This window comes from Pholis gunnellus (assembly GCF_910591455.1).
Source record: "Pholis gunnellus genome assembly, chromosome: 7".
In the NCBI taxonomy this organism is placed as follows: domain Eukaryota; kingdom Metazoa; phylum Chordata; class Actinopteri; order Perciformes; family Pholidae; genus Pholis; species Pholis gunnellus.
The window spans coordinates 4,337,199-4,361,906 of NC_136533.1; the positions used below are offsets into that span (position 1 = coordinate 4,337,199).

Genomic DNA, 24,708 nt, shown 5'->3' on the forward strand with positions numbered 1-24,708 from the left:
TACCATCACTGCACACCAGTCACACCCGGCAACCTTTTTGATGACATACTATGACATACATATTTATGACATCTTTACTGTGACTTTTTCAGGTATAGTTTTCATTCCATACTATACGACATTTATTAAAACCTACTATGACATTTTTAGTAGGTCATAAAAATCATAGCATAGAATGTTTTAAACAATGTCAAACATCTGTTTACTATGACAGTATGACATTTTTAACAGCATACGGTGACTATTTCATGATATCTTATTTTTTCATGACTTGTTTTGGCACACTACACAATCATTTTTTGACACTATACTTTGACATTTTTGTCATTGGCTACACTTTAAGAACATATGCCGTACATGCAGACAGTAAGCATTACAACACTTTAGGTAGAGATTCCAAGTTCAGTTAAAACAAGACTGGAGAAAACCAGTTTCAACAATATTGCGACTGTAATCTGAGAGATTGTAAAGATTTGATCGTCCAACACATTCACACAGTGAACAGTACACAAAGTGTAGATGGTAAGAATTTATTAAAAGAACATATGTACAAGGTTAACAACACAAAGGTTGTTTTGTGTTTGAGGTTACAAGAAAAAAAAAAAAAAAGAAAAAGAGGAAAACTTTTCTAACCAGAAATTGAAGATGAGCATTGTGGGAAAAATAAAATAACAGAACACATGAGAACCTAAAGAACAGGACGATGATTGTTCTAATGCTACAGGCAGGGTTGGCAGCACCTATCAACAGGGGAATTAAAACACTATGGATCAGTTCTAACATCACAGATAATGAGTTCGCTCACTGGTTTTGGTACTTCAAAACAAAACGGATGACTCAAACGGTATTATCCATCCAACCAGAAGAATAACCATTAAAATGGGGGTGGGGGAACAGACTCCTGCTACTTTAAAATAAGAGCCAATGACCTCCAGAACGATCCAACCTGAAATGGGCCAAACCCCGATACACACAAAACATCAATAGCAGCAGGTTTTCTTTTTTCTCTTTAAAAAAAAAAATATATATATATGTGGCAAGTTCCAGGTGTTGCCTCCAAAGTGCTCCATACAAACACAGACATTGTCAGTTCTCAGACCCTCTGGTACCCAGCATCAGGCATTTGACAGGCAGTAAGGTGCGCACGGCAAGTACATTCACACCGAAGAGAGCTTCACTGCGGCTCCGATCCGCCGCCAACAGGCTTCGGCTTTGTCGAAGAGGAAGTGCAAGGACAGAAACGGAGATAGAGCCTGACGTTTATCTTAAGGAATGACAGAGTGTAAAAAAAAGGTAAAGCAACTACCTTTCAGGAATGACAGTTTATTTTTCCAAAGTAGAAGTCCATTGGAAAAAAAGAAAGACGGGCTGAACCATGTTGGCAATGAGAGTCTATGGAGATGAGTTCAAGTTCCACCACGACTGACAGTGTTCACTTCGAAAATAAAAACGTAAAGAGACCGATTCCGTCTGAATGTGTTTTAATTAAATAGGTCCATGAGCCTTCGTGTTTCACTTCCTGTCTGGGTGGATTGACGCATTAGTAGATGGTGAGGCTGACCGACCGGTTCATCTTCTTGCCGATGAGTCTGGAGGTTCTGGGATTCGACTGGACTGTGGAGCGGGTCAGGATCCTGTCGGTGGACAAAACCTTCTCCTCGGCTGCAGCCCGAGCCTGCTGGGCCTTCTTCAGCTCCCTGAGGAAGACAAAGGGAGACGGTTAGGATTGAGACCTGAAGGCTTTAACCACGTAAACAAGTGTATCTAACAAACAGTGTCCAACCCACTGATGAGCAACAATGAGCTCAACAGCTCCGCCGTTGTTGTTGAATACTTACTTCTGGAGCAGCGCGTTCTTGAACTTCTCCGCGTTGAGCTCGACTCGGAGCTGATCGGCACTCATTCTGGCAGCAGTGAGGAGCACCGGGTGTTTGATGAGTTCAGACGTTGACGGTCGTCTACTTGGATCAGGATGGATCATCAGCTGATAGACGAGAAAACACGAGATTCAGTTAAAAAGCTGCTCAACAAGGAAGTGACAAGAAATACAAGAAAGCACTCAAAGTCATCTCCCAATAGAAATGATTTATAGTTAATTCATTCAACTAATCATCTCAACACTGATGATGCTCACAGCTAAATTAGCTATAAACAGCTCAACTACAATTTTACAGCAGAGATAAACAATAGATTAAAAAAACAGCATTAAGTCGTCTCAAAAACATTTTCTTAAGGGCCTTTATTTTGAAAGAAATCGAACAAATTTAGAAAGGAATTATCAACATGCAGACACTCTGACAGAGGACAGGTTCAGCCTTCACATAGCTGATCTGATTCAACATGAATGCACTGACAGAAATAAGACTCAGAGGGTTGTCCGTTACCTTGAGAAGACTGAGAAACTCTGGAGAAAGCACTTGTGGGATTGCGGGCAGTTTTCCCTCTCGGATCTCGTGCCATTTGTCTCCGTTGGTGGGAAGAGGCTCCGCCCCCGAGGCGCTGACGACGGTCAGGGCCAGAGCAAAGATGTCCGCCTTCGTCAACTTACTGTAGTCCTACGAAAAAAGGAAGCCAGACCAACGAGGAGAAACGTTAACACCCGTGTGAAGCTCTATTCAAAAGTAAAGGCAGTTCATCAGAGAAAGATGACAAACCTCTTGTAAAACTTCATTGGCCAGGTATCTGCTGTCACCTTCCTCCACCTGTGGGTTGTTCACGCGTGTCACATGACCAAGATCACCTGGAGAGGAAACAATCAATAGATTAAAGCTATGACCATCTTTACAGCGATTAATATTCGTAAACAAAACAAAGTTATCACACAGGAAGACGACATGGAAGCAGCGTACCTATTTTGTAGACAACGCTGGTGGTCAGTCCTTCGTCATCGTCACATTCATCACAGCTGGATGCAGACTTTCGTGAAATAAAGATGTTACCTAAAGAAAGGGGTTGACATTTCCATTAGTTTCTAAACCTGTAAATGTTCATGTTAAGACTCTAGCTCCTGTTGTTTAAAAGACACAAATATAGAAGTGCTATCTGTATTATTTAAAGTCCAGAACTCTCTATCGCAACTACAATTAGTGTAACTTTCACATCTCAAAGTACTCACTGGGCTTGATGTCCATGTGCACCAGAGACGTCGAGTGGATGTACTTGAGTCCCCGTGTGACCTGCAGCAGCAGGTCTTTCAGCTCCAGCTCGGTCAGGTAACTGAGCCGCCTGTAGTTCTCAGCGATGGCGTCGGAGAGCGTGCCGCCGTTGCAGTACTCGTTCTGGATGAGCATGTGGTCGTCCTCGGCCCAGGCGGAGTAGTAGCGCACCACGTGGGGGTGTTGGCCCAGCACGGCGTGGGCGTAAACCTCCCGCAGGGCGTTCTGTCTGTGGGGGAGGAGGAGAAATACCGGTTTAATTAACAACTTAAAACAACTTGTAAATCCAATTATGCAAAGGAGCACTTTAGATCACTTTAGGTGCCTTGTGTGCTGTATAATATTGATTATTAAGGCTGAAAGTTTCATGTAAAAACATGCATAACCACCACTTAGAAAAGTGCAAAACAAAAAAAAACGGCACCAAAAAGTTCAAACGGTGTTAGTTTTAATGCATTAAATATTATTTACGTTTCTGATAAAGTTCAAATCATCTTTAGATCATTTTAAGATTCAGGATAGACATCTTGGACGCTGGCCTTCAGCCCCCCCCCCCCAAAAAGACTTCTTCAGATTGTGATTAAGGCAACTTACTCGTCTACTGATCCTGCCAGAGGCTTCTTCGACCTCTTGATGGCGTAGATGCAGCCATCGAGTCTTTTCACGCACTTGAACACGGCACCAAACTCGCCACAGCCGATCTTCTCCAGCTCGAGGAACTCTGAGGTGTACCTGGACATCATGTTGCTCTCCATCATGGTGATCCTCTGAGAACAGAACAACACATTTATTATTAGCATTTCAGCTGCTTCACAACAAACACTTTTCATAGCCAAGAGATCTACGTATAACACGGCATATGGAGCAGTGATTTTGCTAGTATAGTGTGTAGTAATACATCTACTGACTGTTGGATATGCATGCTTGTTACGATGTTTAGTCAATACATCCACTTGTGCTCTTATGGTGTAATTACAGTGAATCCTCTTTACAGGAAAATTAGTTTTGGATCGCAAAACAAAAAGTAATTTATCCAACATAAAATACAGAATAATTTCCATGTCATGTCCGGATTTGACTATTTTCTGACATTTAATATGCTTTATGATCAATCATCTAACTGAAATAAACACCAACGGGTTATTCAGTGATGCAAACATCATTAGTTGCAACTCTGAAGATCAGGCGTGTGCTGAACACACACCGTTTTGTGAAGCATTGAATCTGCACAACATGCAACAAGTGTCCAGCGAAGATAAATAAATGAACTATATTCCTAACAGTGACGTGTGCATCACTGTACGTCAATGGAAATCACGTGAACGGTTAATTACCTTGGAAGGTGGCAAGACTTCCTCCTCGCCGTCACTCGCCTCCATGTCTTCTCCACAGGAGCTGAAAGACAGCAGACAATAGACGCTGTTGGTTAGCATTCTGTACAGCAGGGGGCAGCACCGGGGGCTTCACAAGCACATGGCAGAGTCCACCAGAAACCATGAGGTCTGGGTTCCCAGCTGCACACTTAGTCAACGGCTTTAACGTATCTGGTTATCATAACAATGGGTCCGAGATAAAAGGTTAACCCGTCCAGCATGGCGGGTAACAGGTGTTGCATTACTGCAAGGTTAAAAGTTATAATACACAAAGTGACCGGGAAGTATGCAACCAAAATATTGACTGCAGTGTGTCACACACCCCCCGCAGCTATTTTTGGACAAGTACAACAATCTGCAGGTGTTTTAGGTACAACCGATTGTTGTACCTCTCTAAAGACAGAAGGTATTTCTAACAAGACAGGAAAAACTCACTCATTCCAGTGTGCTCGCTTCCTGTTTCTCTGCTGTGTGGCAGACTGGATGAGGAGGGAGTCGGGTGTGAAGGGGTTAAAGTTGACCAGCGGGGTCTGCTGTCTCCTGCTGGTGTCTGTGAGTGACTTTCCTGAAGGGTCCACATTCTTGAACAGGGCAACTCTCCTGCTGGAGGATCCCGAGCCGGAGGCCCTGGCTCTGGACAGCAAGCTCTGAGGGACAAAAATAATAATAAAAGAGTTACTTGATAAAAGAGTGCAAGTACACAATAAAGAGTGTAGTTCTGAGATAAAGTACTGTGGAATAGCTTGCTGTGTAATCTAGGATTCAGAAAAAAAACATGTCCAGGCATACAACTTCAGATCACTGAATAGTTTGGCTGGTTGACAGCCCGTTACAGTGGAGCATTACGCAAGAGTACAGTGAAGCATTAAGTGGGTCACCTGGTTAACTGAACTCTAAAAACAGACCTGGTGTTTACTTAAGTGTGGTGTTGCAGGTGACAAACTCCTAAAGCAGCTAAATAAATGTGCAAAAAGCCCAAAACATGATTGTAGACATTTAGAAGAAGAGAAAAGTACTCCAACATGTTGTGTGGAAGTGTTTTTGCAGGCAGATACCAAACTTGAACCCATGTAAAAAGAAGGCTAATGTTATCCAATACACACTGTGGAGTAGTATCGGTGTTGCTTGTTTTTTTCTGATTTTCTTCCCAAATAAACAAGTGACAAAATACAAAAGCAGAAAAATAAATATGCAAAAAGCCCAAAATAAGATTGTAATCATTTAGAAGAAGAAAAAAGTACTCCAACATGTTGTGTGGACGTGTTTGTGCAACCCGATACCAAACTTTAACCCATGCAAAAAGAAGGCCAATGTTCTCTAATAAACACTTTAACATCGATGTACTTCTTTTATAAACAAATACCAACCTTTGGTGTGTGCGGTGTGTCAAAAAGTCTGAGTTTTCTGAAAGTTTTGTGCGGAGGTGTGTCGGGACAGTCTGGGATCGGAGAGCTGGATCCGTCCCCGTCGTCCTGCACGAAGGAACGCTCCGGCGAGGACCCTCCTGCTCCGTACAGCCGAGAAGAGAGAGCCTTCCGCGGCGACGGCGAGCAGTTGGCGAAGACGACGCTGCTCGGTGACCGCAGCAGGTGAGACGGAGAACCGAAGCTCTCCTCGTCCCACAACTCCACGTCGGACTGGGTCAGCGGGCTGCTGTTGCCGTTGTCGACCGTGTCCCGTCGCACCGGCATCGGGGAGTCCATCTCCGTGAAGCCGGACTCTCCTCCGGTGCTGTTGTTGACGTCCTCGATGGGCTCGTCCTCTCCGTCGCTGCACGTGAACTGTAACTTCTGCCGGATTACCGGAGCTTTAGGAGAAGGAGATCCGCGCCCATGTCGACCGCAGCTCGACATTTTTTTAAGGATTTTAAACACCCGGGGTCGTCGTCGAAAGGGGAAAAATAAAAAAAATCACGTGGTTGAACCCCCACTACTGTTAGCAGTGACGACTCTCGCTAAAAGAAGAAAAACAACACTACGCTAGTAGACTTCTAACTACCTTTAAGTTAAAAGGTATCGATACAAGTGTCCACAAAAGTACCGTGAGTCGCTTAAAGGTCAGTTACCATCCCAGGAAACGTTAACGTGTGCTAACTCCTCCAACACGCCCATCCAACGCGGAGCAATGGCCCCGGAGTAGCGGAGAGAAACAACGTCCCGAAGACGGTGTTAAAACACAAAATAAAGAACAAACACGTGCACTACTCGGTCCGGTTGAGTGTCGGTATCCGTCACTAACCTCTCGATAGCTCACCCACGAAGATACACGTCTTAACACGCAATAAAACCCACACTAATGTTTACAACACAAACAAAGTTTGAATGAGCCTTTCCTATCAACGCGCGTGGCAGAAGGACTTCCCGCGACCGTTAGTCACATGGCCCCCGCGCAGCCAATCACAGCGCGTCTCGAATTTTTTGAAAGAAGGGCGTTCCAGTAGGAGACGTTACGTCATCCGTGGAGTAAGCAGCAGCGATCTGGCGCGAACGCCGCGCGCCCCTCTTTCAAGTCACACAACTACTCTAACCTCGAGACAATGCGTCCATTGTTTAGACGGCGTGATCAAGGAAGCCGCGATACATGAATATATATCAAGGTCCAGTTTTAATACGGACCCCTTTATGCTCCGTTTATGGTCGATACGACACACAATGCAAATAAAACAATTACTTTAAGGCAATAAAACGGTTCCCAATGGTCATAAAGCACAACCCCCAGTACATTTACTCTATATACTTTTACTTTACTTGAGTATTTAAGTTTCATGTCACTGTATACTTCCACTACATTTCAGAGAGATATAGTGTACTTTTTAATCCACAACATGTATAAAATATGATGCTGCATTATATATTTAACTATCAGTAATATTGCAGTTAAAATATGCTCCACCTCCACCAGTTGTAATATTAAAATGCTGCTGAGTGTTAAAGAATTAATATTCCAATAATATAATACAACTATATGAAAGTGACCATTACTTCAATATGAACAGGTACTACAATGTAAACACTTAGTTACAAGTAAAACACTAAACTTATTTAATTATATTCTTACTTAAGAGTATCCTAAATATTGTTAGAAATAATTACTTGATTAATTAATTATGCATAAAGGCCCTTTGTGTTACTGTATTAGTTTTATATATGATTTTTTATTACTAACAAAGAATAATGTTAATTTAGCAGCTTGTTGAGATTGAGTGAATTGTAGCCACTTTATATATTGTTGGTTATTTTAACTTATACTGCGTCATATTCGATCAGATGACCATATCTTTTAAGTAAAATCTTAGTCTGCAAACAAAATAGTAAATACATTTTTCAAAAAAGTAACAGTAGAGGTATCTCTAAATCGTACAGTATCTGAGTAAATGTAGTTAATTTCAATCACTGCTTAAGTCTAAAGGTGGGTTGTTAAAAACCAACATTCACATATATTTTCCCAAATTGTACATGTGTGAATATGTGCCTCGTACACCGTCTCTTATCAGGTGTGTTTGATTAAGGCTGACATCTGGAAACACATCTGTAAGGTTGTGTTTTCACAATGTTCATCTACCAAACAGGCCTTAATAGTCTGTTTGTCTGTCGTTATAGTGCATAAATACTTGTATTGTTATATATATATATATATATATATATATATATATATATACGTTTTTTGTATATATATAAAAATGAATAAATAAAATAATGCTTAACAGGGATTCAGGTGTTTACATTTTTTAAAACTAATCACACTTTTTTGTATTTCGTTTTTATTAGAAATAGCATTAGCTGTACACTGCACTGTGCACTGTGCACCATAAACATAAGAAAGCATTTCCCCCACTCCCGTCTCTTCTGGTTTGGGGAACAAAATATCATAGCAGAACTCCAGTTATCAAAATCCTATGTACACATAAAAGCTAAGTTCTTTAGTGGAACAAAAACACGTAGGAAGACTTGTGATTTCTCTCGTTGATATAGTCCAATTGAGATGTTCTTCGTTTGTTATTATCCTAAATCATGGTCCATAATGAGTCCATCAATCATCCAGGCCCGGCGACTCTCCTTGCTGTATTCTTGACGCTATTCTGATGGCTTCCTCCAGCGAAGGCTGATCGCTGAGCTACAGAGAGAAGGAGAACAATGTGCATTATACGATCATTGATCGACATACTGATAGCTGCTGTTAATCGATCACTATCACGGATTTAACCCCCGACGCCCCTTTGGAAGACGACACCACCTGTGACTGTAACCGATGGTGTTAAAAGGCTTCCGTCACATGTTGGTTAAAAGGTGGAAAAAGAGCGTTTGCTTTGTGATTAGCATGACAGAAAGAGCCAGAGGGGGTCAATCAAAACAGGGTTTTCCAGCATGAATAAAGGCATCGGTCATGAGACCTGCAGCTTAGGCGGTCCTCGTCCCTCTGGTGTTTCAGGCTTGAATAGCTAATTTAGTACTTGAATTAAACAGAATAATATGTCGTTAAAACACGTCTATTTGTGTATGGATTACAGATTATCATCATTCTTTAATGTGGAGAGTCAAGGTTTCTCATTTAATTATTGCCGAGTCATCCCACCAATGGAGAATAACTCGTGGGTGGAAACAAATCACAAATCTGCTTTTGGCGATTCATTTTCGTACTGAGAAATAAAACCACAGCAGTAGATTGTTATTAGAAATGTGGCTTCCTCTGTATTCTGCAGATTTAGCGCTGGTGGTCATCATGGATTTGGATTACATGTAAACTCATGTAGGTTTAGGTTTAGTTTGATCCCTGATGTGGAAACACACCTACACCCCCGAGCTAAACCCCACCTAACAATGACTTCTAGTTAAGTGTTTAAGCAAATAGTTTAACAGGGTGGGATCCTGGATTTGTTAATTTAAATACCTGCGTGACTGAAACTCCTGTCAGTGTCATTCAAACTCTTGTCAGTATCATTTAAACTCCCGTCAGTGTCATTTAAACTCCCGTCAGTATCATTTAAACTCCCGTCAGTGTCATTTAAACTCCCGTCAGTGTCATTTAAACTCTTGTCAGTATCATTTAAACTCCCGTCAGTGTCATTCAAACTCTTGTCAGTATCATTTAAGCTCCCGTCAGTGTCATTTAAACTCTTGTTAGTATCATTCAAACTCTTGTCAGTATCATTCAAACTCTTGTCAGTGTCATTTAAACTCCCGTCAGTGTCATTTAAACTCCCGTCAGTGTCATTTAAACTCCCGTCAGTATCATTTAAACTCTTGTCAGTGTCATTCAAACTCTTGTCAGTATCATTTAAACTCTTGTTAGTATCATTTAAACTCCCGTCAGTGTCATTTAAACTCCCGTCAGTATCATTTAAACTCTTGTCAGTATCATTTAAACTCTTGTCAGTGTCATTCAAACTCCCGTCAGTGTCATTTAAACTCTTGTCAGTATCATTCAAACTCTTGTCAGCATCATCTAAACTCTTGTCATCGTATGAACAGCAGCTTATTGAGTGTAGTTCTCAGCGAAAGTAATCAATCAGAAATGCAGCAGACTTTGTGGGATCAATACCAAATCTATAACTAATATTTCTGAATATAATGGGCCTCTACTTCCCAAATGATCCCTTTCACAGATTTTCTGCATTTAAACAACATGGCAGATGTTTCCAGTCTTCTTCTTTCTTCTTCTTCTTCTTCTTTAAAGTTAAACTAAGCAAATCCACAGATATGAACTCACCCCACCCCTATGATGTCGTTCTACCAACCTGCACAGCAATGTGAGTGCCGTTGGAGGTGGCCAGTAATGTGACAGGATGAATGTCATCCTGCTCTTGGCTGTAGCCAGCCTCCTCCACGGTTTGGAACGCGCCCATGTCCGGCGTCATGATGGCCACCTGAGGGAGACGAGAAACAATCAATCACAAATCAATCAGTGAACACAGTTGGTGCTATTTCGGAGGTCCGGCAGAAACATTTTTGCAGTATCTTTCCTCTACATGTCTGCATCCTGGTCCGTGGTGGCCTGTTTACATGAATCATCAGGATTTTGAAGCGATAGATGAACTTCTTTTGAAGGATGTGCACAATCAGAGGGTCCCAGGAAAACTTGTAGCATAAAATCTCAACAATCTGAATAACCGTGTCGAAGAATGTTTGTATTGTTTATCCAACACTAGAAGATATTAGTGATCAGTGATCATCATCTGCCCACTGTCTCCAGCGTTGCCGCCGTTTAATTGTTTATAAAACAAATGCTTGTTGAAATTGTAATTGTTATACTGTATATCATTATATAACATACTCGTGATGTTATGTTTTTGTTGAGTTAATATTCATATTGATATCATTGTGTTTTTTTCTATTTTGATGCTTTGGTGACATCTTTCATGTCAATAAAGCCACATTGAATTGATTTTTTTTTTTTTAATTCTTCCATCTGAATTCCCTCCATCTTTTAGAGCTGCTTTCTACACATGGAATTATAAATCACTCTTTGACAGTTTGTAAGCGTTTTAAGTAAGATTATCTGGTATTGTGACGCTCAGCTCAGTTAATTAAGTAACTACATACAAATACAATACAATTATCTATGTTCTACTTTCCACACAACAGTCGGTCAGTTGTTTACCTGTTCTTCTGAGCCGTCTGCTGTTACCATTGTAACCGAGTGAGTGCCTTGCGTTGTCAGTTCGTGGGCCGGGATGGTGATGGTCGTGCCTTCTTGGGTCACCATCGTGATCGTGCCCCCCATGGCTTGTAAGTCTGCTTCAGAGATACTGACCTGGTGTGTGAGGCACAAAATACAAAGTGAAGAACACAATGTGACGATTGTGGACGACTATAAGAGGATATATATATACTGTATATAAACATGTTCATGGATATGATGGTTAACAGCTCGAGGGGCTCACTGGTCATTTTATATTCTCTACTTTTAAAGTCAATTTTCAATTTCCTTGTTATATGTTTTTTATTTTTTACCTTGTAAATCACTTTGTTAAGAAAAATATGATACAAATAAAGTTTATTAGTATTGTTTTTACTTCGGTCATGCTACTGACATGCGACCAAATTAAATGCACCATAACCTTGAATAAAAATGCAATTTTCTTTAGGTTTGAACATGGTTGCAATTTTAAGACAATTTAATGCAGAAATGTTAGATGTTTTACCTTTAACTTAAACAGAGTAGTAGCTCTGGAAATCTTGCAGATGTAGAATAGTAATTAAGAACGTAATTACAAACACTTTTATAACAGATGCTTTTGCCCATTTTATGTCCTGGAACTGTGATTTCTCTTATCGTTTGTGATGTCATTGTGTGATGTGATGTCACTGCGTTCCCATTACCTGCTGTTGCGTTCCGTCCTCCTGCGTTACCAAAGCAACGTGCTGCTGACAAATCATGTCCGATCCCTCCACAGGAAGCTGCTCTGAGCCGGAGTCGTCCGCCTCGACCACCGCCGTCGTGTAGCTGACGTTGGGGTCATCAATGGCGTCTGAATTTGAGATTAAAAGATTGTATTTGTTTGTCACTATTTGAGACCGTTATGCCATGTTGCGCAGTAATTAAATTCATACTTTATTTTCTTTCTGTGTGTATTTCCTGTATTTTTTTTTGTATTGTGTAGTTTTATATATTTCTTTCTTTTACATTTCTTCCTGATTAATATGGTCTCGTGTTATAATCGTCTTCGGTGGGACATTTTGTATCTTCTCACTTTCTCTACTTTTATATTTATATCATACTATTTCTTTGTGGTATCTCATTTGTTGATATCACCCTAATTCCCTGTAGGTATTAGGAATGTACATTTCAAACAAAATGACTATTCAATATTCACAGTGAACTATTCGATCATTCTTTGAAGACCAAAGTGACATTCTATCTATTGTGTTGTTTTATCCGACCATCAGTCCAAAATAAAAACATATTCTAAAGCATCAAATAGTCAGGCTTGTTATTAGCTAGTTGTTGTTCATTTTCTGCTAACAATTACATTTAATTCAACAATTATTGACAATCATTTTCAATATTAACCTGCTCATTTTGATTTTGATTAATCAGTTTAAAAATGCTTGTTCAGTTAAAGGCCATGTATTCAGATGTCTTATTATATTCAACCAACAGTCGTCACTATAAATATAATCATTTTCTTATCACACGTTAACTCCTGATCAAGGATCAAATTCTCCATCTGAGGAAGCTGCAACCAGACACCGTTTAGCCTTTTTGCTTGAAAAATGACTGAAACGATGACTAAAAGTGTTGCCGATGTATTTCTTTTGGGCCGTCGACTAATCGCTGCAGCTCTATATTCGTATACATCTCACAGAGCTTCATCTAAATCAGCTTCTTGCGATTATATTTTCACCCACCTGTTGGGGGCTCAAAGTAGGCCTCCTGCTCCTCCTCGATGGGCTCCGTGTCGTTGTGCGCTGTGCGTTTGTGCATGGCCAGTGTTGAGATCTGCTTGTAGGTTTTCCCACAGTGGTTGCAGTTGTAAGGTTTGCAAGGTGTATGAACCACGTGGTGTTTGTAAAGGCTGGAGTATTCTGTGAAGCGCTTTTCACAGCCAGGCACTGTGCAGACATACGGTTTCTCTCCTGGAGAAGTAGAAAAGGAGGTTTCAATATTTTTTAAAAACTGTGACATTTTCAATCCTTATTGCAATGCTCAAGTACTTGAAACAAATTGTTTCTTGTTAACAAAACCCTTAATAATGCTGCAATCTTTATGTATGAGCCATATTGTTTTCTGCAAACTATTCACACAGTTGTACAAGAACTCAAAGAAGTATTTATGTGCTTAACTCAATATTGGGGGTCAGTTGTGCCTGAGTAGGACGTTTCATGACTCATCACACGTCACAGACTGTGGACTCACCAGTGTGTATCCTCATATGGTTCTTGTAGTTGGTGGCACTTGCGAATGACCGTCCACAGCTTGGCTCAGAGCAGTAGTACGGCCGCTCCCCGGTGTGTGTTCGGATGTGAACTTTGCGGATGTTGGAGGTGGTAAACGACCTGCCGCAGCCATCGACCGGACATTTGAAAGGCTTTTCTCCTGCAGACAAGATATGGGATGTCAGGGGTTTAAGGGGTTACCCATTATTCCAGTTCTATGTCTCCATATCTTTTTCAAAAGTCATTGTATGGGTTCACTGATATTTGTGGGGCTATTTTCAATAATGCTGTGACCAGTTCTATGTGTTGATTTTTAAATTGTTGAGGAAAATCAAAGGGTTTGACATCACACGTGCTGGTATTCTATAGGTCTCCCTCTCCCAATGAGATTTAAACTGCAAAAAATCGTTTTTTTCAAAAACAAACAGCAGCAGCCCAGAGTCGTGCGTCTTGTGACGACCCCGTGCCTAAAAAGTCCTCCAGCACTTTGTGGGTGTATTCAGCTCCACACATCCAGATAACAAAACCATGCAATGTGTTCAGCCTATTCTGGACGGAGGCACTGCACCCCAATCTGTGTCGTTTTACAAACATGAGGTGCGTGACTCTGGCCTGGTAGGTAACAAAATAACACAATTCTAGAGTCTCACTTCTGTATCAAACCAACAGCCCCGAGGCCAGTAGCAGTTATCATGTGAGGTCCCAGTAGTAGCAAACAGAAGATGAACCCTGTGTCAGACCTATGGATCATTAATGATATTGTCCTTGTTATTGTTGTGTACCTGTATGAGTCCTTGTGTGCTTTTGAAGGTCTCCGGATGTTTTGAAGGACTTGCAGCAGTTCAGTTCTTGACATCGATATGGCTTCTCCCCCGTGTGTGTGCGTGAGTGACTCTTCAGTCCGTACCCTTAAAAAAGACAGAAACTCAGAGTCACTAACACTCAGATATGACAGTTATTTCTGGGTTAATCAATACACCTCAGTGCAGATTTATTAGTTGCTGACGTCACTACAGTAATTACATTCATCATTCATCAAGGTGTTCAATGAAAGCATAACAATCAATAAAGAATAGCAAAGTAATCTGCAACAATGATCTGATGAAGGCGGGATCTTTTTCTACTCTAAATTATGCAATATGGCAAAAAATAAAACAAATAGGAGATTTGTTCCAATGAGTGAATTATTTTAAAACTATATAGCAAACGGCTTAAAACTTTTACTGCTTACAAAGAGAGTTATTTCACTCTCTTGGAAAGTTAATTAATTGCCCATTACTCTACCCCTGCAACAGATGACTCACATTATTAACTGTAAACGCTTCCTGAAGACTGATGAACGTGGCGAGGTGTAAATGTCAGTGGTCATTTGCATCCGCCTGAACTATTTGAATAATTGATCCGTTACACGTGAACTACGTCTTTGAGTTTGACACAATGGGCAAAGACTGAAAGTATGAATTATAACAATATGGGAACCTTTTGAAAAACAGAGGAACATTTTATTTTCTTAATTTATAACTTTCGTATTATTATTATTATTATCTGTTATTATTTTGTCTTACATGTAAGGGAAGGCCTCATTTTAATATTTGACTGGACGAGAACACATCTGCTTCTTTGTTATTGGAAGTTACTAATAAAGCTTTTGATATTAATTAAAACAAATGTCTTTAAAGTAAATGCAACGGCTCAGAGAGAGAGAAAAGAAAGTCTCCACGGCTACCTGTTGCAAACTTCTTCCCACAGCCTGGATAGTCACAGACGTACGGCTTGTCTCCAGTGTGGGAGCGCTCGTGTACCTGTGGGGACACACACACAACAAAACTGTGTAGCAGTGAGGCTGCAAACATAAGCTAATAACATCAGAGGAAGATGCTGAAAGGGGAATGTTGTCTTTAAACAAGCCCACACTTGAGTAGGCAACACAGCAAAACAACAAACCCACACACACCTTGAGATGGTGGGCAGTGGTGTAGAGCTTCCCACAGCCCTCGTATTCACAGCGGAAAGACTTCTCTCCTACGTTTGAGCCCCTCGCTGACCTGTTGTCTTGACCCTGTAACACAATCTGAAAGACACGTGAATTAGACTCCACTTTAAAACCTGGAGGACGAATTAATAAAGTAATGAATAACAGACTCTAGAAAACATACCCGCATGTGGACGCCATTGTCTACTTCCACTCTGCCGAAGGACCCCAAGGGGTTTTCAATATTCTCCACCTGACAGAAAGGAGACGGGACACTTTCCTATTACAGTACACGCTGTTATCAACATTCACAACCAAGGGGAATGTAAGGGACAAAACACACACACAAAAACAATGACTAAAATAAACAGACAAAAGATCAAATTAAAGAGTAACAATGTCAGCGTAGGGAAGAAAATAAGTTTCCTCGTCATGTTTACCTTGGTGGTGTACTGTTCCAGCACGCTGATGGTCTCAGGGTCGATGGACGTGGCATCGGCCTGCAGGTCTGCGATGGTGCCGTCGGCCTGGATGGCCAGGATGGTGTTGGACTGGGGCATGTGCACCGTGTGCTGGATGTAGGCGGTGCTGCCGTCCTCCAGCTGCACCTCCTGCAGGCCGCTCTGGTCATATGCTTCTGCACAGAATCAAGGAGACGGATGTTCATGGAGAGAAACAGTCCAGTGTGAAAACTGAGATGGTTGTTTGCTCAGCGTGGACGGATGGTTTCCTACATGAATGTAGTCAAACTATAAAGACATGAGTTATGACCAAATACATTTCTGGGTCTATTTGTTAAATTTTGTAATTCCCTTAGAAAAACATGGAGCATATTTCGAAACACTGGGTTTGGGTTAACATAGAGTTTTGGCGTCAGTCCCTCAGAAATGCCACAAAGACCAATTTCTAAGTTCAAAGAAACAGATCTGAGCTGAATGCAGCCATAAGACACTGTACTCTGCATTTAAGGTAAAGTGTGTCAGCTGTTCATTAACACAACTAACTAGCCAACTAACTCCTGATTCTTCTGAAGTTACTAGTACACTCCTCTAAAGGCTGTAAAAGGACATTGTGGAAAGGCAGAATGAATCAATGTAAATAAACCAAAACATTAAATTACAACTATTTCACTTTTTAAAATTCTTCCTTTGCTGCATTTCTCTTCTTATTGACGTATGTTTGTAATGTCTTGAGTGTTACAAAAACATTCATACTCTTCATCATAAATGATAAAGCATAACAATGCAAGTATTTGTATTACCATTGTCTCCCTCACATCGAGATGTTATTAAATAAAATGAATGAAATGAGACACTTGAAGAAAGATATGGAACAAACTCAAAATCCTCTGCGAAAATCAAGCTTGTAGGTGTACTTTTATTATTTATTTTTTTTACCTTTGGGTGTGTGGATGTAGGCTGTTGTTCCATCTTCTAGCTGAACTGCTTGTCCATCTTCAAGCTGTAAAGTGTCCCCTCCTAAAACAGTAAACAGTAAGCTCTACTTAGCTGTATTTCCTGGATACCTCCACAGTATTTACGCAGTAGCAAGATGGCGTCAAGTCATCCAGTCAAAATACAAATGAACGATTGCTTTTAGATCTGTATTCTACCTCCTTTAGGCATCGACACATGCTGAACGTAGGCAGCAGAGCCATCCTCCAGCTGGATCACCTGGCCGTCCATGAACTGTCCATCCGAAAAGGACGATTTGGAGTCGTGCTGAATGTATGCGGTGGACCCGTCTGCGAGAGTGACGGCCTGCAGGCTCACGGTGTCCATGCTCTCCATCTGATCGCCATCTGGGAAAAAGACGTGAAAATGACAATACTTGAAGCGAGAAGATCGTGGAAGTTGCAAGATCATCATGTTATGGTTGTACATGGGACTGAGTTCACGTCCCTTAAAATACACACTGCTCGCTCATGTTGACATACTTGATCATCTCATCGCTTTTAAAAAAGGGACAAGAGATGACAAAGATCTGTTACTGGTATGTAGAACTCACTCACTAGATACTTCTCCTTTAAGTGGGCAAACACTTGTTGTTTTTTGCATCCCAAATTTGGGTTGAAATACTATATTTCTATAAGAGTGATTACGTTCTATTAATTCCCAGGTTATAAGGTCTTGTAAAGTCTAGAGGAAGACATCTGATGAACAGTGATCCCTCTATGAACCAAACACACGGTTACCTCTCTGTCCTATTGTGTGTGCAGAAAGTGCAATTTTCACATTTGAGTACTATTTATTGCAACATCCTTATGTCCTGAATTGTCATGCATCATATTGTTTATAGTAGATGCTCATAATGTTTAAATTATTCTAGTTATCTATTGTGTGCATCTGTACTTTTTGTCATGTGACACTTAGATGTATTGCATGGGATTTTGTTTTATTTAGTCAGCAGCGATAAAGCAAAAGCATTATCACATATGATAAAAGAAAATATGAAATAGAAATAATTTGTCCGGTTGTCCGTATCGAGCTGTATTCCAGTCTTGTGTTGTAACGATGACAGGTTGAAGTTTGGGAGCTCACCTGCCACCGTCACAGCCTCCGTCAGACAGAGTGTGACCGGCTGCCCGTCTGCATCGTGAAACTCTGCCATTCCCTGGGAGTCCCGGTTTATCTGGGCCAAGAGCATGCTTCAGCTGCTGGAGCGGACACACACACACAGAGAGAGACACATTTGAAACCTATACTGGTGTCCACATGTCAGCAAACACAGAGAGACACCTGTGTTGTTGATGGATTGTGCAATGCCTCAAACACATTCATTTTGGAATATGGAAGATATAAGCACAAAACCGACATAATGAAGGTTGCACAACTAGATTTGAACACAGGTGCCCACATGAAGTCAGAGCCTTTAAGTTCTAAATAAAGCATAACCCACAACAAAGCCCTTATCGTGTCACTAACTGTGGTTTTGTGGCGCATGTTCCCATACACATTTTCTCTTAAATTCTAACAAATAACTGTAAACATCCCATTATACACTAGTGACTCTTGTAATCCTTAATATTGGTTAAAAAAACAGACCAGACCTGCTGTCATACCTCGTCACCACATGCGTTCCCTGTCTGTTCTCATTTTACTTAAACTTTTGTTGGTTTGCTTGTTTTGTTTTTGTTTTACCTTCCTCGTTTGTAATGTCATGTGATTGTATGTTGTCATCATGTTTTACCTGCCTGTCTGCTTACCCTTGTTTTGTATTAAATGTCTGCATTGTACATGTCCTGCTATACATGACACTTGTCTTAGTCTCCTGAGCTTTTTACTCCATGTTTTGATTTCACCTGTTCTACGTCTACATGTCGTGTGTTTTATTGTTCTTTTAATGGCCATTTTCACATCAGGCTAAGGAACAACATTTAAAAAATGCATTACCATCACTGTCACTTCTACATTGATGTTGATCAATGTGCAATATTTAGTACTGTACACATTAAACCTTTGATATCTTTAAGAGTAGATGGTAAAAATGGCAATAGAGCGGTAATAATTATAGTTGTATGGTGGGTGAAAGACTCGTAAAAGTATTAATATGTATTATTAAAGTAAAGGTATGTATACAAATATAGTACAGGACAGTGAGGCATTAGAATACTTCAGATTATCAATAATAAATAATAATATAGCAAACTTGACAGTTGTCATCACAGCTCTATAAACATTGTACTTGTTATGCTAATGAGTGCCCACCACCTGAGTGGGTTCTTATTTCATCTCAGCTGTTTTTTGGCGCTTGATATTTTGAATATAGCATTTTGAGGGGTGGCTAGCTACGATGTTAGCACAACTATGACTTTGCCACACGTGTCACTCTATAATAAAACATTACATATTAAGTATAGTGGAGCTGCTGTAAAAAACTGCTCGGTCAGCACACTTGACTGATAGCATGTTTGAATGCACAGCCGAGACGTAACGTCACGTAACGGAGTAGGGTGGTTAGCTACCATGCTAACACTATTGCTAACTACGCTAACCGAATTGGTGGTGTCACGACTTTTTTTAGCGACTTTATCAAGCTTTGTTGTTGCGCATAATCACGTTAATGAGAATACAGTAATAAGGAGTTAACGTGTGTAGTCTTGGCTGACTCTGTGACAGCTGGAGGTGCTAGCTAGCTGTCGCCATGCAGCTCCCAGCCGAGCTACTATAACTAGGAAACAAGAGCTAATTAATGATAACTTAAGCATTTTGACTCGCTGGATGTCATTTTGTATTTCACGTTAAAACGCTATTTCTCGTCCATCTTTTGAATCCCGGTCGCAGCCCGTCACTCCCTCTCTCTCTCGGAGATGGCTGTGGGAATAATGCATACTGGGTAAAAACCAATTTATATACTAACCTCCGAAAAATTTCCAACAATTCCTCCTGTTCGACCACCATGCACCAGTGCAGGAAACGCTCCACACGCCGGGAACATGTATTGCGGTAGAATCCTCCGCGCGACTGCGCCCGCCTCCCCGCAATTCAGATCCGCTGATTGGTCGAATAGATCACAGCTCCCGCTCTGATTCGTCTATGCGAGGCTGCGTTGCTGTTATTCAGCTTCCCGGGCCCCTTGCAGACGCCATTCCGCGTCGGGTTTCGTATTGTCTCGGGCTGTTTTCACCAGAAAATGCGCAGCTTCGTCGTTATAAAATAAATATTTAAGCTTCAATTCAAGACGACATTCAACCGAGACTGTGGATTGCAAGCCACGGTGTGCCGCAGGAGGTGGTTAGATGGGTTCTTCTGCATCATAAACAGCGATGCGTGGGGAGGTTTTTCGGCATCCATGTTGAAAACAAGGTCGTGTGGGTAAAAAAAAACAGGGGAATGTGGGCAATGCAGTGAAGAAGCGAGGCTCAGAGGGATGAAACGTCCAGCTAACACCTGACAGGGAAAACACAGAGAGCAGCACATCTTAAGAACACATCTATAGAAGTTGTCCAATGAATTTCAACTCACGGATAAATAGAAAGTGGTACAGGAAGTCATGGTACTTGAGTAAAAGTATCAATACTTTGCATTTGTGAAAATACAATATAAATCCTGCATTCAAAATGTAACTTAAGTAAAAGTACAAGTATTTGTATATACATATACATATATATTTAAAGTTAGGCTCAATGCAGAATGGCCTATGTCAGTCATTACTGGATTATAAACAGCGATGCACTTTAGCTGGTAAAGGTGGAGCTAATTTGTATAACTTTATAGAGGTATAAAGGTAGCTGAACCAATAAAACATAGTAGTTTATCAACATTTTGTGTCTGTCTAATATTTGTCTACAAAATGTAGTGGAGAAGAAGTATAAAGTAGCAGAAAATGGGAATACTCAAGTACAAATACTCTATTTAGTGCTTGAGGAGAGTATATGAATACATGTACCTATAGATACATTTCACCACTGATTGATCTTAGTCTTTGGTAGCCTACAGTGCTCTGTTAACAAATTAACCCAATATTACCAACGTCCTTGAATACATTTAGACCAATACAAGACTGTTACAGTTATTATTAGTTATCCTAGAAGTTATTAACTGACTGAAAGCCAGCGCAGGGACTTTACATCTAAGTGTGTACAGGTGTGTAATAATACAGGAATATGAAGTATTATTATACCTCGGGGATATTAATACTAATACTAGCACATTTTATGGTTGTAGTTATGGATCTAAAAACAAACACAAATTTAGACTCTGCTCATTTTGATTAGGTGGAGCAACGTGCACACATGTTGACTTTTTATTGTATTTCTTGTTGTCCTATATTGGGTTTTATTTTGATCTTTTTTGTATAAAAAGGGAAATGACAATACAAGTTTCAATAAAAAAAATGATTTAACAAAAGAACTTGTGTTGAAAATTATCTTTATTTTATTCACAACATCATTTTATTTCTATTCACGATTCAATAAAGTGACGTATCTGTTCCACGAGAGACACAAACAAAAAAGTCAATAATTATTTGCATTAAACTGCTACAGCTTTAATTATAGTCCCACAAACAAGTTATGGTGGTCTTCCATCTAAAAACACTGCAGTCAGTATTCATGCATTTCAATGAAACCTTACTTGATTATGTTAATACGTTTTTTTGGTCCAAGATTCTCATAATGTAATCTATTTGCATCTTAGTTATTGTATTGGTGTTTATATTTTTATCTCTCTACTAGTTTTAGTACTTTGGCTCTTTTATATTTTCCTTTTTTGTTTCCATAAAGCACTTTGAAATGTATTTGTATGAAGATATACTGTGAATAAACTTCACTTGAACTTGTAATTTCTTTTAACAAACAACATTATCTGTTGTTTTGGGAGGGATATAATTTAGTGAGTCTGGCAATAAATAGACCTATGGACCAGAGGAACTATTGTGTCAATTATTTAGATTTAAAATCGACTTAAATATAGCAGATATGAAACTTTATATCTTTTGTGTGATAAAATCACCTCATTTAACGTTTTTGCTTATTCTGTTAAAGGTTTAATTAGACAAAGTATCAGTTTGCAGAAAATGTCCGTACAGGCTATATTGTTATTGAAACAGGAACGTTCAGATTTAACTCTTTACCACACATCAAAATGTCAGATAATTTAAATTAAAATTATTTTTAAGACCCTTTTTTAAACTTCAGACATGTTAATCAATGTGAGCATTAACTGGCAACACCATTAAGGTTACACATTAAAGCATGGGTTGGAAGAAGTCAATCACTTCTGGGTTTTCTAACATTGACGACAAAAAGGGTTGAGGGAGTGCTACTGATTGAACTTTTTTCACAATGCTGTTTATCATCTATCCACATTTAACAGGTAATCATCAGAGATGTTTTTGCAACGAACGACGGGACTGAGGCCTTTCTCTGGCTACAATGCTGTTACTGTTTACACATAATATGTCAGTGCACCAATAAACCTCACGGTAGAAACATTGTTAGAAGTTAAAAGATACATGAATTTGATAAAAAATACAACTTTATTTATACACACTGATGCGGTGTAAGTGCAGGTTAAGACTTCATGATGTTGTAAAATACAATAAAATATGGCTTCTCAATATGCAGCAAATAAAAACATTTTGATTTAAAATATAAACTCTAAAAATGAAAGCAATAAACACACAAACAGCATTAGCTTTGGTCAGTTTTGGTATTGAGGGTCAAGGGTGACCGGTTCGGTCAGGGGTCAGAGATCGAAGGTGAGGTTGACGCTCTCTCCAGCTCTGACGCTGACCAGCTGAGTCTGCTGCTGTAACTCCGGCACGCTGGCAGTGACGGCATACGACCCCGGTGTGACCTCGATGAAGAAATCCTCACCCGACGCCGACACACGACCCTGAAGAGAAAGACACTTTACTTAAATAAACACTTGCTAACTTTTTTTTGTTCGATGTTCTCTATGTTTTTAAATTCAAAAAGCAACCACAGACCTAGAAAATGTATTTGAGGGACACAATCCGAGTGTTTTCAAGTGTCTGGTGGTGAATATTAAATATTTAGCAAGCTCAAGATCCAGATATCTTTCTCAGTAATTGGAAGTCCAAAATAAGTCTCAAGAGTCAGTGAATATTGAAATTACAGATGCTAAATTATTCACTCTGCGTCACCTGTGGGCTGTTTGCTAACACATTGGCCATTAGTAACCTGTTTGAATTGACATGGAGCTGTTCCTCTGAGTTTGTTTTTATTAAGCTCTTTACTGCTTCCTAATTATCAAATGACACATGAAAGCTGTATGTGACTCAAAGACAAAAATAAGCAGCAGATTCTTCTTACTTTGTAGTGTGGCACCGTTGCATGTTTTCTGGCCGACTGTACAGGCGCCGTCGTCCCAACAGCTGGTCGTGAGTGGAACCTGGACACGTGGCTCCTCTCTGTGTCAGTGGGCTCGGAGCAACAGCCGGACTCATAAAACCTCTGTAGACACAGACAACTAGTCACATTTGAGCGCTCAGGGCCGAGCTGAAAGTGTAGAGGTGCAGGTAAATAATGGCAGACCTTGCACTGATGGGTCTGCTGTGCCATGAGCCCTGCAAGGGTTGCAAAGACATCATCAAGCTCTGTGTGGGCTCTCTGCAAAATGTTAAATGCAAGAGAATTGAGTCAGAATCAGGTCACCCTAATATATATATATACATACATATTGTTTTTTATGATGGGGTCTATATACAGCAAACATGCAGGGGCACCTTGACGGGGATTTCTGTGTCTTCATCTGTAGTAGTGGGGGTCTGGGAGGCTCCAGTGCTCGTCCAGTCTACACTCCGCCTGGAGGCCCGCTCCAGCACCTCCAGGCCCAGACTGGCAGAGCGCCGCAGAGAGGACTCCAGCCAGGCTTGGCTTGCCATGAAGATGGTCGAGATAAACTCAGGTGTCCCTCACCTGAGTGAAAGAAGGAGCAGACAGACCTCAGCCGCTTTCCTTACGTACCCTTTACCTCACAGTACAAATATAATTGTCTTCTCAGCTTGAAATCAGCGCATGCGTGAAGATTAACTAGTAAAGCGGAACGTTTGTTACTTTAGTTCGCTACTTACTTTATCTCCGTTGCCGTCGCGAGCTCAACACCTCAAACCTCAAACAACCTCACGTTCCATTGCATACGTCACGTTCCAATTAACGTTTTCGACACGATAACGGCACACTGTTCCTGTGTCAACAAACCCCCGAGTGAAGGGATGATTTGTGTGTGTTTACCTGTTGAACGCACGGAGAACTGGACGGTTAGCGAGTAAACACACATAAACACAGGAAACGGTGCTTCTTCATTCAGTCTGCAGCTTGTAGCCAGTGGTGCTTTTCAAGTGACAGGACAGGAAATCCTGCATGTTAAGCCCCGCCCCAAACACTCAGTCACGTGGAGACCGTTTTACTTGTCCTATGATTTGTAATCATGTCAACAGTCGCTCTCGTAAGACCTTAGAGAGTGTATCTTTGAGGGTCATCACTTTTTAATAAAAATATCTTTCTTACTCTAATTCATTGTGGTCCCCTAAACACGTGTCTCCAATCAGTCTTTGCTTGAGTCTTGATATATCCTGGATCGATTTGTCTCTTCAGTGCTCTAACATATTAAACAAGGAACTTAGGAAATGGAAACTATTTACTGGTTTAACCGTTAACCAGTGATGAGGGGTCCCATATGAATCCTTCTCCATTCCTGTGGTCACTTTAACAAAGATGCATTGTCATCACGTTTCCATGTTCCCATATTCACTTCACTGTCAAAGTGAGGACGTGTTTCAAACGTTAAGTCACGTCTTCAAACTTCACATTGAGGGCTGCAGTAACCCCGATGAGACCGGCTGGGTGTCTTGATTGAGGGAACCTG

At 40.5% G+C, this 24,708-nt stretch overlaps 3 protein-coding genes across 8 annotated transcripts; all 3 read right to left on the minus strand.

Moving 5' to 3' along the window:
- Positions 1–553: 553 nt before the first annotated feature.
- On the minus strand, positions 554–6,794 carry wee1 (WEE1 G2 checkpoint kinase). Its single transcript, XM_079163333.1, has 10 exons — positions 5,896–6,794; positions 4,964–5,175; positions 4,490–4,550; positions 3,750–3,922; positions 3,116–3,384; positions 2,850–2,939; positions 2,655–2,740; positions 2,385–2,555; positions 1,839–1,984; positions 554–1,697 (listed from the first exon to the last, which is right to left on the minus strand). Exons 1-10 carry the CDS (start codon positions 6,379–6,381, stop codon positions 1,541–1,543), a joined length of 1,851 nt encoding a protein of 616 aa, XP_079019459.1. The 5' UTR covers positions 6,382–6,794; the 3' UTR covers positions 554–1,540.
- Positions 6,795–8,278: 1,484 nt separating this feature from the next.
- znf143b (zinc finger protein 143b) lies at positions 8,279–20,296 on the minus strand. 4 transcript variants are annotated; one of them, XM_079162252.1, is made up of 15 exons: positions 19,736–20,296; positions 17,917–18,029; positions 16,989–17,177; positions 16,774–16,854; positions 15,817–16,013; positions 15,561–15,629; positions 15,359–15,475; positions 15,131–15,206; positions 14,187–14,312; positions 13,385–13,564; positions 12,877–13,104; positions 11,848–11,996; positions 11,126–11,278; positions 10,263–10,391; positions 8,279–8,641 (listed from the first exon to the last, which is right to left on the minus strand). In XM_079162252.1, the coding sequence occupies exons 2-15, from the start codon at positions 18,020–18,022 to the stop codon at positions 8,558–8,560; spliced, it is 1,884 nt and encodes a 627-aa protein (XP_079018378.1). In that variant the 5' UTR covers positions 18,023–18,029; positions 19,736–20,296; the 3' UTR covers positions 8,279–8,557. The 4 variants fall into 4 exon arrangements, with proteins under 4 accessions (XP_079018378.1, XP_079018376.1, XP_079018379.1 ...); XM_079162250.1 differs by having other exon boundaries at positions 17,917–18,032; XM_079162253.1 differs by having other exon boundaries at positions 10,235–10,391; positions 17,917–18,032.
- Positions 20,297–22,341: 2,045 nt separating this feature from the next.
- Positions 22,342–24,169, minus strand: akip1 (A kinase (PRKA) interacting protein 1). Of its 3 annotated transcripts, none has more exons than XM_079162438.1 (5): positions 24,075–24,169; positions 23,567–23,759; positions 23,376–23,450; positions 23,154–23,294; positions 22,342–22,713 (listed from the first exon to the last, which is right to left on the minus strand). In XM_079162438.1, the coding sequence occupies exons 2-5, from the start codon at positions 23,723–23,725 to the stop codon at positions 22,564–22,566; spliced, it is 525 nt and encodes a 174-aa protein (XP_079018564.1). In that variant the 5' UTR covers positions 23,726–23,759; positions 24,075–24,169; the 3' UTR covers positions 22,342–22,563. The 3 variants fall into 3 exon arrangements, with proteins under 3 accessions (XP_079018564.1, XP_079018565.1, XP_079018563.1); XM_079162439.1 differs by having other exon boundaries at positions 23,376–23,407; positions 23,915–24,152; XM_079162437.1 differs by having other exon boundaries at positions 23,915–24,152.
- Positions 24,170–24,708: the final 539 nt, after the last annotated feature.

Excerpts from the sequence above, each read along its gene's own strand:
- wee1 (XM_079163333.1), bottom strand. The coding sequence starts at position 6,381 with ATGTCGAGCTGCGGTCGACATGGGCGCGGATCTCCTTCTCCTAAAGCT. Across the intron at positions 5,176-5,895 it reads ACACACCGCACACACCAAAG|AGCTTGCTGTCCAGAGCCAG; the intron begins GTTGGTATTTGT and ends TTTGTCCCTCAG. Across the intron at positions 1,698-1,838 it reads AAGAACGCGCTGCTCCAGAA|GGAGCTGAAGAAGGCCCAGC; the intron begins GTAAGTATTCAA and ends TGTCTTCCTCAG.
- znf143b (XM_079162252.1), bottom strand. The coding sequence starts at position 18,022 with ATGCTCTTGGCCCAGATAAACCGGGACTCCCAGGGAATGGCAGAGTTT. Across the intron at positions 16,014-16,773 it reads CTACATCCACACACCCAAAG|AAGCATATGACCAGAGCGGC; the intron begins GTAAAAAAAATA and ends GATTCTGTGCAG. Across the intron at positions 15,476-15,560 it reads ACAATGGCGTCCACATGCGG|ATTGTGTTACAGGGTCAAGA; the intron begins GTATGTTTTCTA and ends CGTGTCTTTCAG.
- akip1 (XM_079162438.1), bottom strand. The coding sequence starts at position 23,725 with ATGGCAAGCCAAGCCTGGCTGGAGTCCTCTCTGCGGCGCTCTGCCAGT. Across the intron at positions 23,295-23,375 it reads AGCAGACCCATCAGTGCAAG|AGGTTTTATGAGTCCGGCTG; the intron begins GTCTGCCATTAT and ends CTGTGTCTACAG. Across the intron at positions 22,714-23,153 it reads CAACGGTGCCACACTACAAA|GGTCGTGTGTCGGCGTCGGG; the intron begins GTAAGAAGAATC and ends CTTTCTCTTCAG.